The sequence below is a fragment of the Oncorhynchus clarkii genome, chromosome 21 (assembly GCF_045791955.1).
Source record: "Oncorhynchus clarkii lewisi isolate Uvic-CL-2024 chromosome 21, UVic_Ocla_1.0, whole genome shotgun sequence".
In the NCBI taxonomy this organism is placed as follows: domain Eukaryota; kingdom Metazoa; phylum Chordata; class Actinopteri; order Salmoniformes; family Salmonidae; genus Oncorhynchus; species Oncorhynchus clarkii.
Window position 1 is genome coordinate 43,921,939 of NC_092167.1, and position 19,461 is coordinate 43,941,399.

Below are 19,461 nucleotides of genomic sequence, written 5' to 3' on the forward strand. Positions count from 1 at the left end.
GAGTCAGATGTTCTTTTCCTGACTGGCTTCTCAATAAACTACAAATCAAGGTAAGATAGATACTGAGAAATGGTATGGTAGTGCTGTGACCCATTCTAAAACCTCCTTCCTCTACCTTTCCTCCTTCACGCAGCTAAGCGCTCCGCTGGGTCCCTGGCGGAGCGGCTGAAAAAGGTGGAGGACGAGTGTAAGCTGAAGGAGGACGAGCGGGTGAGCCTGGAGCTGGAGATGACAGAGGTCAAGGAGAGTCTGAAGAAGGCCCTGAACGGAGGAGTCACTCTGGGACTCACCATCGAGCCCAAGTCTGGCACCTCCAGCCCACAGGTTTATTTTATGAATCTTTTTTTACATCAGCAGTTGTCACAAAGTGCCTTACAGAAGCCCAGACTAAAACACCAAAGAGCAAGCAATGCGGAGGCAGAATCCCAGTGGCTAGAAAAAACTCCCTGGAAGGCAGATACCTAGGAAGAAACCTAGAGAGGAATCATTAAGTCCTGTTCTGGCTGTCTCTACCATGTCTATGACCCATGGCTGAGTCTCAGTACTGTACAATGGCTTCCTTCTCTTGAAAAGTGAACAGACAAAAGCATTTTTGTTCCTCTGTAAATTAGCCTAGAAAAAAACTCAATTGAAATGACTAAAACTAAATCAAACCTGTGCAGAAAAGATAATTGACCTACATTTATAGTCTCTTCACTGTGTCCAGCTTGATAACAGTCATGTTTAGTCTCTTCACTCTGTCCAGCTTGATATCAGTCATTTATAGTCTCTTCACTGTGTCCAGCTTGATAAATTAGTTATAATCTCTTCACTGTGTCCAGCTTGATAAGTTAGTTATAGTCTCTTCACTGTGTCCAGCTTGATAAGTTAGTTATAGTCTCTTCACTGTGTCCAGCTTGATAAGTTAGTTATAGTCTCTTCACTGTGTCCAGCTTGATTACAGTCATTTATAGTCTCTTCACTGTGTCCAGCTTGATAAATTAGTTATAATCGCTTCACTGTGTCCAGCTTGATTACAGTCATTTATAGCCTCTTCACTGTGTCCAGCTTGATTACAGTCATTTATAGTCTCTTCACTGTGTCCAGTTTGATAAATTAGTTACAATCTCTTCACTGTGTCCAGCTTGATTACAGTCATTTATAGTCTCTTCACTGTGTCAATACGCCCAACATACTCATGAGAAACAGGCTGTTGAGGGGCCTCCCGGGTGGCGCAGTGGTTAAGGGCGCTGTACTGCAGCGCCAGCTGTGCCATCAGAGTCCTGGGTTCGCGCCCAGGCTCTGTCGTAACCGGCCGCGACCGGGAGGTCCGTGGGGCGACGCACAATTGGCCTAGCGTCGCCCGGGTTAGGGAGGGCTTGGTCGGTAGGGGTGTCCTTGTCTCATCGCGCACCAGCGACTCCTGTGGCGGGCTGGGCGCAGTGTACGCTAGCCAAGGTGGCCAGGTGCACGGTGTTTCCTCCGGCGCATTGGTGCGGCTGGCTTCCGGGTTGGATGTGCGCTGTGTTAAAGAAGCAGCGGCTTGGTTGGTTGTGTATCGGAGGACGCATGACTTTCAACCTTCGTCTCTCCCGAGCCCGTACGGGAGTTGTAGCGATGAGACAAGATAGTAGCTACTACAACAATTGGATACTACGAAATTGGGTAGAAAAAGGGGAAAAATAAAAAAAATTATAAAAAAAATTTTAAAAAAGAAACAGGCTGTTGCAAATGTTGCTGCTGACTCTGAATGGTGCGTATCTGTGTGTCCAGTCCCCAGTGTTGCTGAGGCGTACCCTAGAGAACTCTCCCATCTCCAGCTGTGACACCAGCGACACAGAGAGCTGTTCTACTCTGCCCGTCAACAGTGCCTCCCTCCTCCGCAGAACGACCAATCAGAAACCCTCGGCCGTCCGCGGCCATGTCCTCAAGAAGGCTAAGGTGGGACAGAGTTACGGAGAACACCAGTGGAGGCTGGTGGGAGGCTGGTGGGAGGAGCTATTGGAGAAGGGGCTCATTGTAATTTCTGGAACGGATTAGAATGAATGGAACGGTATCAAACACATCAAACAACACCCCATTCCATTCCAGCCGTTACAATGAGCCAATTCTCCTACCAGCCTCTTCTGACACACACACACACACACACACACACACACACACACACACACACACACACACACACACACACACACACACACACACACACACACACACACACACACACACACACACACACACACACACACACACACACACACACACACGGTGGCAGGGTAGCCTAGTGGTTAGAGCGTTGGACTAGTAACCTGAAGGTTGCAAGTTCATATCCCCAAGCTGACAAGGTACAACTCTGTCGTTCTGCTCCTGAACAGGCAGTTAACCCACTGTTTCTAGGCCGTCATTGAAAATAAGAATTTGTTCTTAACTGACTTGCCTAGTTAAATAAAGGTAAAATAAATTAAAAAATAACACTCAAAACATCCTCTGCACTCATTCACCTGTATTACCACACATCTGACACACATCCATTGCCACACATCCCATCCCAGTCTAGTGACTGCACTGAATTTGCGTGTAACTGTCGTATTTGCATGTATATATTTATAACTCACTCAATGCTCCCTTTGTTGCAGGAATGGGAGATGAAGACTGGCACATGAGCAACAACTCTGTTCACAACAGTCCTATCTTATTAGCTTTCTATTTTATTTTAATGCGTTTATATATTTATTTAAATTAGTTCGTATGGGGAAGAAGGCTGAAGAGGAGTACACTACAAGCATAGCCAAACAGAGAGACGATCAAGACGATGCTGGGTTTTTTTTTTTGTCTACTTTATTTCCTGGACATAAAGAACTAGCAGTCTTTTTCTAGCGTACCATTGTGTAATACCATGTCATATTTCAACTACTCTGTCGTGTGCTTTTGTATCGCCCAATCTTGTGTTTTTTTGTTCGTTTTTGTTTTGCAGTCATCCCCTTTCATACAGTCTCTCAGTTGCCTGTTTCTCCATCACATAAAACAATCAGGTTTCTACAACTCGTGGGGTTCCAAAATCAAGTGCATATTTATTTGTAAATGTTTCTTAGGTAAATACTAGCATCCTTGTGATTATTTATGTTGATAATATTTAATGCTTGTTGTATTGTATAGCTCCCTCTCTTTAGAACAGGAACTGCACTGTGCCACTAATGTCCACAGCATCTGGATCCAGCCGTTAGTATCACTGTTAGGCAATCCAGATGATTTTCAAATCATCAAACTATCAATACACCTACAGTACTCCTAGTCCTTAGTGGTTGATGCCTGGGAGTGGGCCTTTGGAATGTGCCACTCGGTAAAGTGCGGGTCAGACTAAGGCGTGGCGGTGTTCTGGTGAGTTTGGCCACTGGCGTTGGAAAAGTCCTCAACCTCAAGTAATGTAGCCTCTTGTATTTACACTTCTACATCCAGGAGCCTCGGTCCAGCTCTTTTAATCATGCCACTGGTGCACTGTAACCCTGTGGTCTGGTCTCACTCTGTGTGTGTGTGTGTGTGTGTGTGTTAGTTTATGTATGTATGTATGCATTCGTTTGTGTGTGTGTGTGTTTTAAAATGTCTTGAGGCACATTCCAACCCCATCATTAATACACTGTTAGAAATAGAGGCCTGTATGGTCAGAAATACTGTGTGTTCTCTGCTTCAACCAGAGACTGTAATCTGGTTGTGGATTCTTGAACTTCCAGCTGCTACTCTAGCAACACGTTTCAGCTCATACACACATCACACACACACACACACATCACACACACACATAGACACACACACACACACACACACCACAGACACGTTTATGTAATGTATTTCTAATGCTGTTTTTGGTAATGTTTTTACCACATCTACAGTACACTGCAAAATATTCCCATATCCACACTGCTCAGTGTAATCTAACCACGGTGCTTTGTAGTGGTGAGACGTAGCATGTTGATGTACTACTGCAAGCAAGCTAAGTTTTTACTATTTTTACTCAAAGGCACGTTTACCTTTAAAACGTCTGGTTTATGGTGCATTTATTGGCCTAGTTGGAATATGAGGCTGTGCGTAACAAAAATGGCCGCCAACAGCTGTTTTCAAGTTATCAGTGTACATGTTTGTATCCCTCTTTGCCTCTCTATTCATTCAGATTGAGGTTGGGGTTCATTCCCATCGCGGGCTAAATGCATTGTGGTGTTTTAAAGGCAATTGAGTCGACATATGCAGCGTTTATCGTGAATGGGAACATTGCCTTAAAAAGCCTCAATGTCCATAACTTGCGATCGGATTGGATCCCGGCCAAAGTCCAACTAGGCTGCGAGTTAGAGCTAGCTCTTCACCACAAGATGAGGGAGAGATGAGGAGAAAGGTTTACAGGGAGAGGAGAAAGAGTTACGCATCTGGTCCATTTTGGATCCCTCTCTTTTCTGTTTAAACAACTTCAAATCTGAAATGGGCAGAGAGAGAGAGATGATGTCACTCAGAACATGTGAACCCATTTTACCTGTACAACGCTTTTTGGGAGGGGACAGGATGGGAGGAGGAGGGGGGGGGGTGTATTGGGTAAAGGGAGTAGGGGAGAAACAACAAAAGAGTGGAGGGGGGAGAGAGGGGAGGGGTTGGGTGTTTTGGGTAAAGGGAGTAGGGGAGAAACAACAACATTGTTTGTTTTGCACCTTAGACTTTTCTACTCCATTGTACTTCTATTGACAGTCGCCAACTCGGTGACGAACGGCTGTATATAAAAAGTAATAAACCTCTTTACAAATGTTCCCTTTCTCAGGCCTTGTGTTTATTGAAAATGAAGCTCAGAACTCCATGAAAATGTTATTCATCTGTATGTTCTCAAAAAACAAAGCATTGACAGAAATAGTATTGGGACAGTGCCATTTGTTGTTGTTTTGGCTCTGTACTCCAGCACTTTGGATTTGAAGTGATACAATGACAGATGTTAAAGTGCAGACTCGGCTTTAATTTGAGGGTATTTTCATCCATGTCGGGGGAACTGTTTAGAAATGACAGCACTTGTTGTACGGAGTCCGCCCATTTTAGGGAACAAATTTACTTATGTGTATTAAAGTAGCAAAAAAAGTAGTATTTGGTCCCATATTCCTAGCACACAATGATTACATCAAACTTGTGACTCTATAAACTGTTTTGGTTGTGTTTCAGATTATTTTGAATGGTAGATAATGTATTGTCACTTTTATTGTAAATAAGAATATATGCTTTTAAACACTTCTACATTAATGTGGATGCTACCGCATTAATCTAGTATTTTTGGGGGTATGATATTTATGCCTCTAACTTTCTCACTCGTTATTCACGTTTCATTCAGGATTATAAGTAATCATGGTAGGGTCCACATTAATTGTGCTAGGAATATGGGACCAGATTCCAAGTGAATTTGGAGTACAGCGCCAAAACAACAACAACAAATGTTCACTGTCCCGATACTTGTGGTTCTCACGTTATATAAGAAAACAGTCAATCAAAACGTGCTAACTGCTAGCTGATGAAACAACAACATGCTAGTCCCATCAAGGCAGGAATAAACCCAATAATGCTGTAGCTTTTTTTTAGATCTGCTGGGGACTGTCTCATTTGATCGGATTCATCTGGATGGGTCTGAAGCAATGGAGGATGACAACCACGTTATCAATTACGCATCAGCTGTCAGAGCAGTTTACCGATCATTGCACCGGCACACATTTGTGCAGCACGGGCAACGGCCTTTTAGCAATTTAATTTGTTCAACTCCTGCATCCTCTTGAAAAAGGTCAAAGGTAATCGAGGAGATGGAAAGTGGATGAGAATGTGCTTATTTGAAATGACTCTCGTTGTGCAATCGCGCGTCATCAGGCAAATGATGTTTACAGGGTTGAACCTTAAAATAAATGTATAAAGTGAAAACACATTTAGCTAGTTGTGCAAGATGTTATAAATTAACAGGTAAGTAGCATGTTTTTAAATGAACAACAGCTGATTCAAAGGTGGCGTGGCAGATTTCAAAACTCTTCTGCAAATGAACTCCGGTTGACACACTTGGGCTTCCTCGCTAAAACTAGGCAATCGAGGAGGGGAGAACAGTCTTCTGTTTGCCTACTAACGAATTGACACACTCCTCGACCACTTATCGGTTTCCAGGCCACGTAGGAGAGAGGTCGGAGTACAGATATTTTCCAAATGAGAAAAGGTTCATGCCGCTGGGGTTAAATCCCTGCAATGTAGCCAAGAGGTCGTGGGTTAGCTCTTCATCTCTTGCTCTTTAGTTTCTTCAATTGTCGATGTCAAAGATAGGTGTTTCAACCGTGAAGGAGTTGGTGGCTTTGGGGTTTGATACCTGCCTTGCTATCAAGCGGTTGTCGGTTTGAGCCTCATCTCTTGTTTTAGTGTACATTTCTGCAACTATCAACGTCAAACAAACAAAGAGAAGTGCATATTGTGTTGAAGGAGTCTGTGGCGTAAGGATAAGGGTTGTGGGATTGAACCAAGGAAGACGTGAAGGGATGATTGGCTGGCAGGTGCAGGCAGAAGGGCATGAGAAGTAGGGGTGGGGTTCCCCTGTGCAATTTCTGAACTGTGGTAATGGGGCAAACTTAGGTGCTTAGTTTAATATAGGCATGTTCTATTAAAAACTAAGTGCCTGATATTCCATAACCACTGGTGTTCACAGGCAGGTGTACCCCAAAACATTACCCCCACCAGCTATCACCTTCCCACAACTCTGTGGTTAACAGGTGAGGTCATTACACCTGTGCCACCACATCCTTCACACGTTCAACACATCTAGTAATATACAGGTTATTCGGAAAGTATTCAGACTCCTTGATTTTGACTCCTCATTTTGTTACGCTACAGCCTTACTCTAAAATGTATTAAATAGTTGTTTTTTCCGCTCAGCAATCTTCACACAAGACATAAGTATTCACATTTACATAAGTATTCAGACCCTTTACTCAGTACTTTGTTGAAGCACCTTTGGCAGTGATTACAACCTCAAGTCTTCTTGGGTATGACGCCACAAGTTTGGCATACCTGTATTTGAGGAGTTTCTCCCAAGCTCCTCAAGCTCTGTCAGGTTGTATGGGGAGCGTCGCTGCACAGCTATTTTCAGGTCTCTCGAGATGTTTGATCGGGTTCAAGTCTGGGCTCTGGCTGGGCCACTCAAGGACATTCAGAGACTTGTCCCGAAGTCACTCCTGTGTTGTCTTGGCTGTGTGCTTAGGGTCGTTGTCCTTTTGGAAGGTGAACCTTCGCCCCAGTCTGAGGTCCTGAGCGCTCTGGGTCAGGTTTTTAATCAAGGATCTCTCTGTACTTTGCTCCATTCATCTTTCCCTCGATCCTGACTAGTCTCCCAGTCCATACTGCTGAAAAACATCCCCACAGCATGATGCTGCCACCACCACCCTGCTTCACTGTATGGATGGTGCCAGGTTTCCTCCAGATGTGAAGCTTGGCATTCAGGCCAAAGAGTTCAATCTTGGTTTCATCAGACCACATAATCTTGTTTCTCATGGTATGAGAGTTTTAGGTGCCTTTTGGCAAACTCCAAGCACGCTGTCATGTGCCTTTTACAGAGGAGTGGCTTCCGTCTGGCCATTCTACCATAAAGGCCTGATTGGTGGAGTGCTCCAGAGGTGGTTGTCCTTCTGGAAGGTTCTCCCATCTCTACACAGGAACTCTGTCAGAGTGACCATCAGGTTGTTGGTCACCTCCCTGACCAAGGCCCTTCTCACCCGATTGCTCAGTTTGGCCGGGCGGCCAGCTCTAGGAATATTCTCTGTGTTTCCAAACTTCTTCCATTTAAGAATGATGGAGGCCACTGTGTTCTTGGGGACCTTCAATGCTGCAGACATTTTTTGGTACCCTTCCACAGATCTGTGCCTCGACACAATCCTGACTCAGAACTCTACGGACAATTCCTTCAACCTTTGGTTTTGCTCTGACATGCACTGTCAACTGTGGGACCTTTATATAGACTGGTGTGTGCCTTTTCAAATCATGTCCAATCAATGGAATTTACCACAGGTAGACTCCAATCAAGTTGTAGAAACATCTCAAGGATGATCAATGAAAACAGGATGCAACTGAGCTCAATTTCGAGTCTCATAGCAAAGTCTCTGAATACTTATGTAAATTTGGTATTTCTGCTTTGTTTTTTTGCAAAAATGTATAAATACCTGTTTTCGCTTTGTCGTTATGGGGTATTGTGTGTAGATTGATGAGGAAAAACATTTATTTAATACATTTGAGGCTGTAACTTAACAAAATGTTGAAAAAGGGAAGTGGTCTGAGTGCTTTCCAAAATGCACTGTATATTTGACATCAACAATTGAGGAAACATACAAAAACCTACCACACTCGGAAGTGCCTTGCCTGGACATGACCCTGCACCCTGCACTTCAGGGCTGACATCCTTACACCAAAGCCACCAACTCCTTCACACCTAAAAAAAAATGCTTCTCTTTGTATGTTTGACATCGAGAGTTCTGCAAACGTTCATTAAAGTAGAAGAGATGTTCCGAACCAATTAGTTCTTAGCCAATCAAATCTGCTAATTGGTGATGACATGTTAGTCATTCACTTGATGAAAACCATTCACTTGGATTTGAACATACCAATCACTCAGTTGGAAGGAGCAAGGTATTGGGAACAGGAGCATTGTTAGTTAAATTCCCATGTGTGCCATTACTAAGTACATATTTAATGTTTATTTTTATTTGACCTTTATTTAACTAGGCAAGTCAGTTAAGAACAAATTCTTATTTACAATGACGGCCTAGGAACAGTGGGTTAACTGCCTGTTCAGGGGCAGAACGACAGACCTTGTCAGCTCGGGGGTTTGGGGGTTTGAACTTGCAACCTTCCGGTCCAACGCTCTAACCACTAGGCTACCCTGCCGCCCCATGAGTTGGGTAGGTTTAAAAAAGCATTTATCCAACCTCTCCTCTTTCTAAGCCCCACCCCCAGCCATTCCATGTACTTGATCTATTCCAGAGCTAACACAGCTGATTCAACTCGTCAACTAATCATCAAGCCATTGAAGAAAGTGAAATATTTATTGAGCAGATACAATAATGACAACCAACATGTAGATTTAGGGGAGTGATTTATTCCAGAATGCATGTTAAGTGCGCTACGCTTTCTGTTGAGGACTTTACCAAAATTCAAACAAACCAAAAAAACATGAATAAAACTGTGAGGTCAACTTCACATGGTCGTAGTCATCAACAGTGAATCTCCTTCACAAATATATTGGATTCTCTTGACCATAATAACAGACAAGACATTTCTAGAGAACTAAGAACAAGCCAAATATAAGCAGATATATGTACAAAAGAACATGAAGAACAGACAGGCAGGCCAGTGTGTGTCTGGATGTATCAGATAGGCCTACCATCATCATGAATGGAACTGACTCACTGGAAAGCTAGAGATTGACTCTGAGCATTGGTTTGTAGATTAGTACTGTCTCATTCAAGACATCCCTAGCAAGTCTGTATGGCCCAATGTGTGAAGATGGTCGACTTCACTCTAGACTGTACTCTTCAAGATGACTACATCCTTAGTGCAAATTAAACATCCTGGGAAGGACAGCTACTTACCAATGTTGTAGATTTGATAATGAGTGATCCTTTCCAGTTAAACAATGGATACAACAAAAATTAGCCTATCTAAAAGTCTATGATACTTAGCTATACACTGAAATATCGCTGATACATGAGAAGCAAGCAATGGTATTGAGAAACTCTCTGCGTCATTGTACTGTTATGAGAGGATTCAGTGGAGGAGACCAAAAAAACAACTGTGTATGTTTTGGTATCAGTGTAAAATACTCACACTCACGTGAAGGACTATATACAGTGAGAGGTTGTTCATATATACAAATCTATGTACACAAGACAAATTATATGGGGAGAAATACCACCAGTAACTCTGCCTAACATAGGCTCAATAATGACAGCCACACCATCTCCATGACGACGACTTTGTCTCTGGGGAAATGAACTCACATTGACCTCTGACCCGGGGGCTATCTTGGGGTTGGGGTCAAACTGTTATTAGTAAATAAAAAAATGAGAAAATGCACAGGAAATGTGGGATTTTGTCGTTTTGATGAGAGGTTTGGCTGGAGTTGTAGTTCATGTTAAATGAGCAGAGGAGTCCACTTGTTTTTTAGGCACCGTGGGGCAAACAATTGCTTTCTAACCGGGGGACATGCTGTAAATGTGCTGATATATCACACAACCACACACCATTCTACATGTCACTCTTTTAACCTGCTCATCAAGTACCATAAAACATTTTTTTTTTATTATACAAAGAAAAATACAAATTAAAATATGAATTACTAAAGAGCATTCTTATACATTGTTGTATGATGAAAAGGAAACATATTAACAAGGATTGCATGTCAATAATGGTGAATGAAAGAGGATTTTCCCCACACGCTTCATTTTAGCTCAACGGCAAGTACCTGTATCTGGGATTTATAAACAGAGCAACACCACCCCCTAGTGCCTAAATGGGTAGTTGCATTCTTCTCACAAAGGCAACCCTGTCTCAGTTCAGACTGCTCCCGTTCCACGTCCTATCCTTCATATAACTTCCCTGCAGATTTAAAGTGGGCGCTCTATCTCATTCTTTCCCGAATAAGAGTGTTATTGCATTTGAAGTGTGAGACAGAGAGAAAGAGCCAATTATAAATTGCTTCTTTTAAAAACATTGCTTCTCTTTATTTGGTAGTAACGGAGGTGTTAACAACTCCACCTCTCTTTTCTCCACTGCTAAACTATGCCCATCCAGAACTATTTTACCAAACTGTACTTCTCAAGGCTATGGCCTGGTCATTGCGTGGTTCTGTTTTGGTGATACTGTGGACAGCACCCCACAATCCTCCTACTACTGGTGAACTAGGATACACTACGTTACCAAAAGTATGTGGACATATGCTCATCGAAGATCTCATTCAAAAATCATGGGCATTAATATGGAGTTGGTCCCCCCTTTGCTGCTATAACAACATCCACTCTTCTGGGAAGGCTTTCCACTAGATGTTGGAACATTCCTGCAGGGACTTGCTTCCATTCAGCCACAAGAGCATTAGTGAGGTCGGGCACTGATGTTGGGAGTTTAGGCTTGGCTCGCAGTTGGCGTTCCAATTCATCCCAAAGGTGTTCGATAGGGTTGAGGTCAGGCCTCTGTGCAGGCCAGTCAAGTTCTTCCACACCGATCTCGACAAACCATTTCTGTATGGACTTCACTTTGTGCACAGGGACATTGTCATGCTGAAACAGGAAAGGGCCTTCCTCAAACTGTTACCACACAGTTTGAAGCACAGAAGTCTACCACTTCGTGGCTGAGCCGTTGTTGCTCCTAGACATTTCCACTTCACGGTAAAATAATTTACAGGTTACCGGGGAAGCTCTAGCAGGGCAGAAATTTGACGAACTGACTTGTTGGAAAGATGGCATCCAACATTGAAAGTAACTGAGCTCTTCGGTAATGCAATTCTACTGCCAATGTTTGTCTATGGCGATTGCATGGCTGTGTGCTCGATTTTATACACCTGTCAGCAACGGGTGTGGCTGAAATAGCCAAATCTACTAATTTGATGGGGTGTCCACATGCTTTTGTATATACAGTGGATTCTGAAAGTATTCAGACCCCTTGACTTTTTCCACATTTTGTTACCTTATTCTAAAATTGATTAAATGCATTTTTCCCTCGTCAATCTACACACAATACCCCATAATGACATCACAATACCCCATAATGACATCACAATACCCCATAATGACATCACAATACCCCATAAAGACAAAACGAAAAAAACAGTATTTTAGAAATGTTTGTAAATGTATTCAAATAAAAAAACAAAAATACATTATTTACATAAGTATTCAGACTCTTTGCTATGAGACTCAAAATTGAGCTCATGTGCATCCTGTTTCCATTGATCATCCTTGAGATGTTTCTACAACTTGATTCAAGTCCACCTGTGGAAAATTCAATTGATTAGACATGATTTGGAAAGCACACACCTGTCTATATAAGACCCCACAGTTGACAGTGAATGTCAGAGCAAAAACAAAGCCACGAGGTGGAAGGAATTGTCCGTAAAGAGACAGGATTGTGTCGAGGCACTGATCTGGGGAAGAGTACCAAACATTTCTGCCACATTGAAGGTCCCCAAGAACACAGTGGCCTCATTCTTAAATGGAAGAAGTTCGGAACCACCAAGACTCTTCCTAGAGCTGGCCGTCTGGCCAAACTGAGCAATCGGGGGAGAAGGGCATTGTTCAGGGAGGTGACCAAGAACCTGATGGTCACTCTGACAGTGCTCCAGAGTTCCTCTACGGAGATGGGAGAACCTTCCAGAAGGACAACCATCTCTGCTGCACTCCACTAATCAGGCCTTTATGGTAAAGCCACTATAGGCACCTTAAGGACTCAGACCATGAGAAACAAGATTCTCTGGTTTGATGAATCAAAAATTGAACTATTTGGCCTGACTGCCAAGTGTCACATCTGGAGGAAACCTGGTATCATCTTTAAAGTGAAGCATGGTGAGGGCAGCATCATGCTGCGGGGACGGGGAGACTAGTCAGGTTCGAGGGAAAAATCAATGGAAAGTACAGAGAGATCCTTGATGAAAACCTGCTCCAGAGCACTCAGGTCCTCATACTGGGGTGAAGGTTCACCTTCCAACAGGAAAATGACCCTAAGCACACAGCCAAGACAACACAGGAGTGGCTTCGGGACAAGTCTTTGAATGTCCTTGAGTGGCCCAGTCAGAGCTCGGATTTGAACCCAATCGAACATCTCTGGAGAGACCTGAAAATAGCTGTGCAGCGACGTTCTGCAGAGAAGAATGGTAGAAACTCCTCAAATACAGCTGTGCCAAGCTTGTAGCGTCATACCCAAGAAGAATCTAGGCTGTAATCACTGCCAGAGGTGCTTCAACAAAGTACTGAGTAAAGGGTCTGAATATCTATGTTGCCAAAAAAAATACAACCTGTTTTTGCTTTGTCATTATGGGGTATTGTGATGTCATTATGGGGTATTATGATGTCATTATGGGGTATTGTGATGTCATGATGGGGTATTGTGTGTAGATTGATGGGAAAAAAACTATTCAATCCATTTTAGAATAAGGCTGTAATGTGACAAAATGTGGAAAATGTCAAGGAGTCTGAATACTTTCCAAATGCACTGTATAGCGTATCTGGAAACTACCTGGTGAGAGTCAGTGAAAGACAAGTCTTACCGTCCTGAGCGTTCTAAATAGCAGGCCAATAGGCGGGGCATTCTCTGTGATTTCACCGGATTTCTCTTTCCTCACTGGGTGGCGTCCAATCATTCTCCGAGGGGTTTAGCCAATGAGAACACACAGAGCAGTCATGACACTGGGTACAAGGACACAAGGACACTGGGTGCAAAGGACGCTGGTGCAAAGGACACTGGTGCAAATGACACTGGGTGCAAAGGACACTGGGTAAAAAGCAGAGTTGGCCCACACCCCCGATGTTACAGTAACGCAGTGGAGGATGGGATAGAGAGACGAGCAGAACGGAGGATAAGTGTCCCTCTGAGCGAGAGACGGAAACGAGGGAGCAAGGGGCCGTGGAGAGGAATCAGAGAGGAGAGGACAGCGAGGGACTAATGCTAGACTGTAGTACTGTGGTGCTTTCTCTCTTCCTCTGTACGGGGAGTGGTGGATTGGTTGGTCAGACAGAGCGACAGAGGAGGAAGGCAGATTAGAGTTCCCTGTGCTCGTTGGCATGGCTAGCTGGTTAGCGTGTCTGTGTTCAGCCATCAGCTGGTCAGGTAGCTGTGCAGCTCTCTGGAGTTGATGCTCAGCACCACGCCCGAGTGGTTACCTAGCAACAAGGAGAGAGAGGAAGTAGTGAGACCAGAGTCGAGGGTTGGTTGGTTTTAAAAGAGAAAACACCACCTGCTTCTTTATCTTGCAACATTAAAGCATTTCCTTGATCGTTCTTTTCTCTTTGACTGGATGACTGGTTGGTTCTCTTTCAACCAACCCATAGCTCTGATTTTAATTCATACTTTGACTAGATGACTGGTTGGTTCTCTTTCAACCAACCCATAGCTCTGATTTTAATTCATATTTCCGATTGATATAGGTATTAGAATGCTTAAAATGTTTTACCTTTAATTCACAATATCATTATGAGATTAGTAGCTTTTATGAACAATATAACAACAAATAGGGAATACCTTGCATTGTTAACTGTTCTCTTAACTGTTCTGTTAACTGCCTGGGCTTGTGAGTGGTAGCAGGCTGTTCTGTTAACTGCCTGGGCTTGTGAGTGGTAGCAGGCTGTTCTGTTAACTGCCTGGGCTTGTGAGTGGTAGCAGGCTGTTCTGTTAACTGCCTGGGCTTGTGAGTGGTAGCAGGCTGTTCTGTTAACTGCCTGGGCTTGTAAGTGGTAGCAGGCTGTTCTGTTATCTGCCTGGGCTTGTGAGTGGTAGCATGCTGTTCTGTTAACTGCCTGGGCTTGTGAGTGGTAGCAGGCAGTTCTGTTAACTGCCTGGGCTTGTGAGTGGTAGCAGGCTGTTCTGTTAGTAGTAGTGGGGGTTAGTCCTAATCCTGATCAGGGAACAGAAGGCGGGGCTACCTTCTGCGTTACCTAGAGTCTGTGAGTCCAGGTCGTCGTCGATAAACTCCTCCCCCTGGATGATGTGCTGCGTGTCCTCACTGTGATTGACAGGGCTGGTCATCTCCTGCTCCTTCTCATTGTGCATCTGGGCGTACACGTTCCGGCCGGGCAGCTTTCTGAAAAACAGCGGAGGATAGGCATCCTCAGTCCTAAGCCAAGGACTGTGGGATTTGTAGTTTTGATAAGAGGTTTGGCTGGAGTTGTAGTTCATGTTAATGAGTGACAGATTGTGGACTTTGTGCATCGGATGCAAAGTATGTGCTATTGGTGTAACTGGTGAACAAAAGACAAATCATGCACAACATATTCATGTCGAATCTAGAATCTAGATTCATCAAGTACATGCATTTATGTATTCTATAGACAGTATACAGTTGAAGTCGGAAGTTTACACACACTTAGGTTGGAATCATTAAAACTCGTTTTTCACCCACTCCATAAATGTCAAGTTAAAAAACTATAGTTTAGGCAAGTCGGTTAGGACATCTACTTTGTGCATGACACAAGTCATTTTTCCAACAATTGTTGACAGACTATTTCACTGTATCACAATTCCAGTGGGTCAAAAGTTTACAAACACTAAGTTGACTGTGCCTTTAAACAGCTTGGAAAATTCCTGAAAATGATGTCATGGCTTTAGAAGCTTCTGAGAGGCTAATTGACATAATTTGAGTCAATTGGAGGTGTACCCGTGGATGTATTTCAAGGCCTACCTTCAAACTCAGTGCCTCTTTGCTTGACATCATGGGAAAATCAAAAGAAATCAGCCAAGACCTCAGAAAAAAATGGTACTTGCACAATTGGTGGCTGACTAAATACTTTTTTGCCCCACTGTAAGTGAAATAATCTGTCTGTAAACAATTGTTGGAAAAATTACTTGTGTCATGCACAAAGTAGATGTCCTATCTGACTTGCCAAAACTATAGTTTGTTAACAAGAAATTTGTGGAGTGGTTGAAAAATGAGTTTTAATGACTCCAACCTAAGTGTATGTAAACTTCTGACTTCAACTGTATGTATTCACCTACTGTATCTTGATACATGCAGTTAAGTTTTCATCTGTAGTCATGGTTATGTTTTCATCTGTAGTCATGGTTATGTTTTCATCTGTAGTCATGGTTATGTTTTCATCTGTAGTCATGGTTATGTTTTCATCTGTAGTCATGGTTATGTTTTCATCTGTAGTCATGGTTATGTTTTCATCTGTAGTCATGGTTATGTTTTCATCTGTAGTCGTGGTTATGTTTTCCTCTGTAGTCATGGTTATGTTTTCATCTGTAGTCATGGTTATGTTTTCATCTGTAGTCGTGGTTATGTTTTCATCTGTAGTCATGGTTATGTTTTCATCTGTAGTCATGGTTATGTTTTCATCTGTAGTCATGGTTATGTTTTCATCTGTAGTCATGGTTATGTTTTCCTCTGTAGTCATGGTTATGTTTTCATCTGTAGTCATGGTTATGTTTTCATCTGTAGTCATGGTTATGTTTTCATCTGTAGTCATGGTTATGTTTTCATCTGTAGTCATGGTTATGTTTTCCTCTGTAGTCATGGTTATGTTTTCATCTGTAGTCGTGGTTATGTTTTCATCTGTAGTCATGGTTATGTTTTCATCTGTAGTCATGGTTATGTTTTCCTCTGTAGTCATGGTTATGTTTTCATCTGTAGTCATGGTTATGTTTTCCTCTGTAGTCATGGTTATGTTTTCATCTGTAGTCATGGTTATGTTTTCCTCTGTAGTCATGGTTATGTTTTCATCTGTAGTCATGGTTATGTTTTCCTCTGTAGTCAAGGTTATGTTTTCATCTGTAGTCATGGTTATGTTTTCATCTGTAGTCGTGGTTATGTTTTCATCTGTAGTCATGGTTATGTTTTCATCTGTAGTCATGCAACACTTCAGAGGAGGACTGGCCAGTAAAGTGCCCAGTGCAAATCTCAGATATGTAAGTCTAAAATAGCCTGGTCCCAGATCTGTTTGTGCTTTAGTCTACTCTATTGTCATTGTCCAGTGAAATCATGTTTTGCATGAGAATTCCATAAGTAGTTGGCAAGAGAGCAGCAACAGACTGGCAGCCATGCAGGCTAAGTCTATAAGACCCACCTCTTGAACTTGTAGAGGATGAAGGATCCAGTAGCGAGGAGGCTGATGAGGAAGATTACAGACAGAGCCCAGACTCCAGGACCTGCCACTCCACCCTGAGAACCTGCAGGGGAGACAGACAACACACAAACATTATGATATGACACACACACACACACACACACACACACACACACACACACACACACACACACACACACACACACACACACACAAGCATAGACAATGCACATCAGATGGGAAATGAACACAGGGTAGGTAACACACACACACCTCCTGTGGATGTGGGCCCCTGAGACACAAACAAGATTATAGCTGCCATGTCACAATAAACCCCAGCAGAAATGCTAACACTCCATTCCACTCCGCTTCAATAAACACCACACAGTGTTCAACACACACCACACGGTCAGGAGAAGAGATCCGTAACCAAACTGTCCAAGAAAAGATAACGTTCAAAAGGAAACGGAATAGATTAGACATCATTGAAACATATTGTTTACCTCTGCAGATATTGTGGAAAAATATCTAACATTTTAGCAATTTAGTAGGTAAATTCTTAGGGAAATAACACCTAAAGCAGAGAGCAGGTAACAGGAGCCCCAAACCAATCAGATTGGAGGAAAGGTAGGCTCCTTTTGAGAAAGCAGGAAGTAAAAGTGAGAAAAAGGTTGTGTGGGGTGACTAACACGCACCGATCTCCGTCACTCTCGTGGACGACTCATTAGCTACTAGTCATTTGAAATATATTGATAAAAACTCAATTATCCATTCCGAGTCAACATGAAACCAAATAATGAAATGGAAAAATAATCTATCATGAAATCATATTTACAACATCACAATGGCATGATTACAGGAATTAGAACGGTAATACAGGATGCTTTGGTTACCTGCGTTCTGGTCAGCTAGCGTCACCAACACCTGTAGACCTCCTCGTACGATGAAGCTAACGTTGTTGTCGTTGAAGGCCTGCTTGATGGCAGGGATACGCTGTGGAAGAAATGTAAAACACAACCATTACACAGAGGTAAATTACTGCAGTGAGTGACATTTATTTTACTATACCAATATGTACTTGCTGTCAACTGTGGCAGTTGTGGGAAAAAAAGTCAACAGTTGAACGAGTTGCCGAGGTAACTGGAAATAAAAAATGTTTTCATGAATTAGACTATTTTCTCTTGACCCATGTGGTTTATTTACTAGACACTCAGGGACAATATGGACACAGATATAAAAAGTGAATACTGTTTATGAATCAGGATTGGGCTCGATTCCATTTCAATTCCAGTCAATTCAGAAAGAACACTGGAATTAAAATTCCAATTCTCTTCAACGCTTTTCAATGAGGAACATTTGGAATTGGAGTTTGGTTTTATTTTTGAATTGACTGGATTTGAAATGAAATTGACCCCAATCTGGATATGAACAATTTTAAAAAAAAGTTATTAAAGTATAAATTAACTAAGTTACGATAGATTGCCATAGATGTTCCGTTAATTACCAAAATTACTGAAGATTCTGTCAACTTTGGTAAATTACCGGTAGCTTTGGAACCCTAAGTGAGGCTACAGTGTGTCACTTAGTTAGGTAGTGTGTGTGTGTGTGCTAGTGTACCTTATCCACAAACACGCTCCTCTTATCACGCTGGCTCTCTGGTGGGAGAACGTACAGGTCAGCTGTGGTGGGCAGGCCCCGCTTCACCATGGTTACCAGGGACACCTGGGGGATACCTGTGATCTGGGGGTTAAAGGTCATGGTCAAAAACGACCCCTTATGGGACTTGTGTCCCCTGTTAAGATCTGATTCAGGAAGACCCTCCTCCATCTCCAAATGTGTTTTTCTCCCATTTCATTACTATCATCTCTATCAAATAGAATCATTGAACATATTGAGGCCAATGCAGATACTATCATGATGTGTCCTGAAGAATAGAGTGCTCGTGTTACGTTACAGCATCAGGTCATGTATGAGGTGAGTACAGTAGACCCACCTTTGCCAATATCTTGGTGACCACCTGACCCACGTCCTCCCTCCACTCTGGAATGTTTGGGTTGAGGCGGTCCAGGTTACCGCTGAAGGCAAGGGGGATGACCTGGAAACGGTCTGGGATCAAATAGAACACACAGGAAGTCAACACCAAAGGCAACCATTTTGGGTTACAGCATTCAGAATGAACAATAATGGAAGATTCCATATTAATGACACCATATTCATTTCTACTGTTTGGAGTCTTTAGAATAAGTCAACAGTTTCTCATTATCCTACAACGCCTGCTTCTGCAGTATGTTTATTCTGTATCGTCAGTTCCCTTGGGGGTAAGATAATACAGTACATTTCTGCGCAGTTAGCAATCTCTCATGAATAAATCAAACTCCTCTATGGACATCGTTACACAGTGACACAGCAGCACATGACATCATGGAGAACCCAGGAACTAGAGCTATTAAAAACAAAAAAATAAGTAGGTCTGAAGCTGAAAAATTTAATAAATTCACTCGAGCACCACACACTCCACCGATGCTCTCCCGAGGTTTCCCTGTTCACAGCTTTGACCTACTACAGTAGCTACAGTATGTTGGTCTATCGTGATTCACACAATGTGTATGCAGGTTGCTTAGGATATCAAACAGCCTGGATAGGACAACGGTAGACAGTGTCCTTCGCTCCTAAAAAACTCAGA

The 19,461-nt window shown here is 42.8% G+C and overlaps 2 protein-coding genes across 4 annotated transcripts in view; one reads left to right on the plus strand and one right to left on the minus strand.

Moving 5' to 3' along the window:
• Positions 1 to 4,766, plus strand: part of LOC139379085 (actin filament-associated protein 1-like) — a 149,306-nt gene extending 144,540 nt beyond the window's left edge. For 2 of the 3 annotated variants that reach the window (XM_071121882.1, XM_071121880.1), the window contains 3 exons: positions 134 to 324; positions 1,753 to 1,920; positions 2,616 to 2,808. In XM_071121882.1, the coding sequence (XP_070977983.1) occupies positions 134 to 324; positions 1,753 to 1,920; positions 2,616 to 2,642 (386 nt within the window). In that variant the 3' untranslated portion in view covers positions 2,643 to 2,808. Of the gene's footprint in view, positions 1 to 133; positions 325 to 1,752; positions 1,921 to 2,615 lie in introns of all 3 variants that reach the window. The other variant, XM_071121881.1, reaches the window with a different exon arrangement.
• Positions 4,767 to 12,271: 7,505 nt separating this feature from the next.
• Positions 12,272 to 19,461, minus strand: part of LOC139379087 (VPS10 domain-containing receptor SorCS2-like) — a 418,987-nt gene continuing 411,797 nt past the window's right edge. Inside the window, exons 21-27 of the mRNA XM_071121886.1 lie at positions 18,772 to 18,884; positions 18,396 to 18,518; positions 17,672 to 17,771; positions 17,474 to 17,515; positions 16,779 to 16,881; positions 14,652 to 14,842; positions 12,272 to 13,880 (exon numbers count right to left, since the gene is read on the minus strand). Of these exons, the coding sequence (XP_070977987.1) occupies positions 13,816 to 13,880; positions 14,652 to 14,842; positions 16,779 to 16,881; positions 17,474 to 17,515; positions 17,672 to 17,771; positions 18,396 to 18,518; positions 18,772 to 18,884 (737 nt within the window). The 3' untranslated portion in view covers positions 12,272 to 13,815. The remainder of the gene's footprint in view (positions 13,881 to 14,651; positions 14,843 to 16,778; positions 16,882 to 17,473; positions 17,516 to 17,671; positions 17,772 to 18,395; positions 18,519 to 18,771; positions 18,885 to 19,461) is intronic.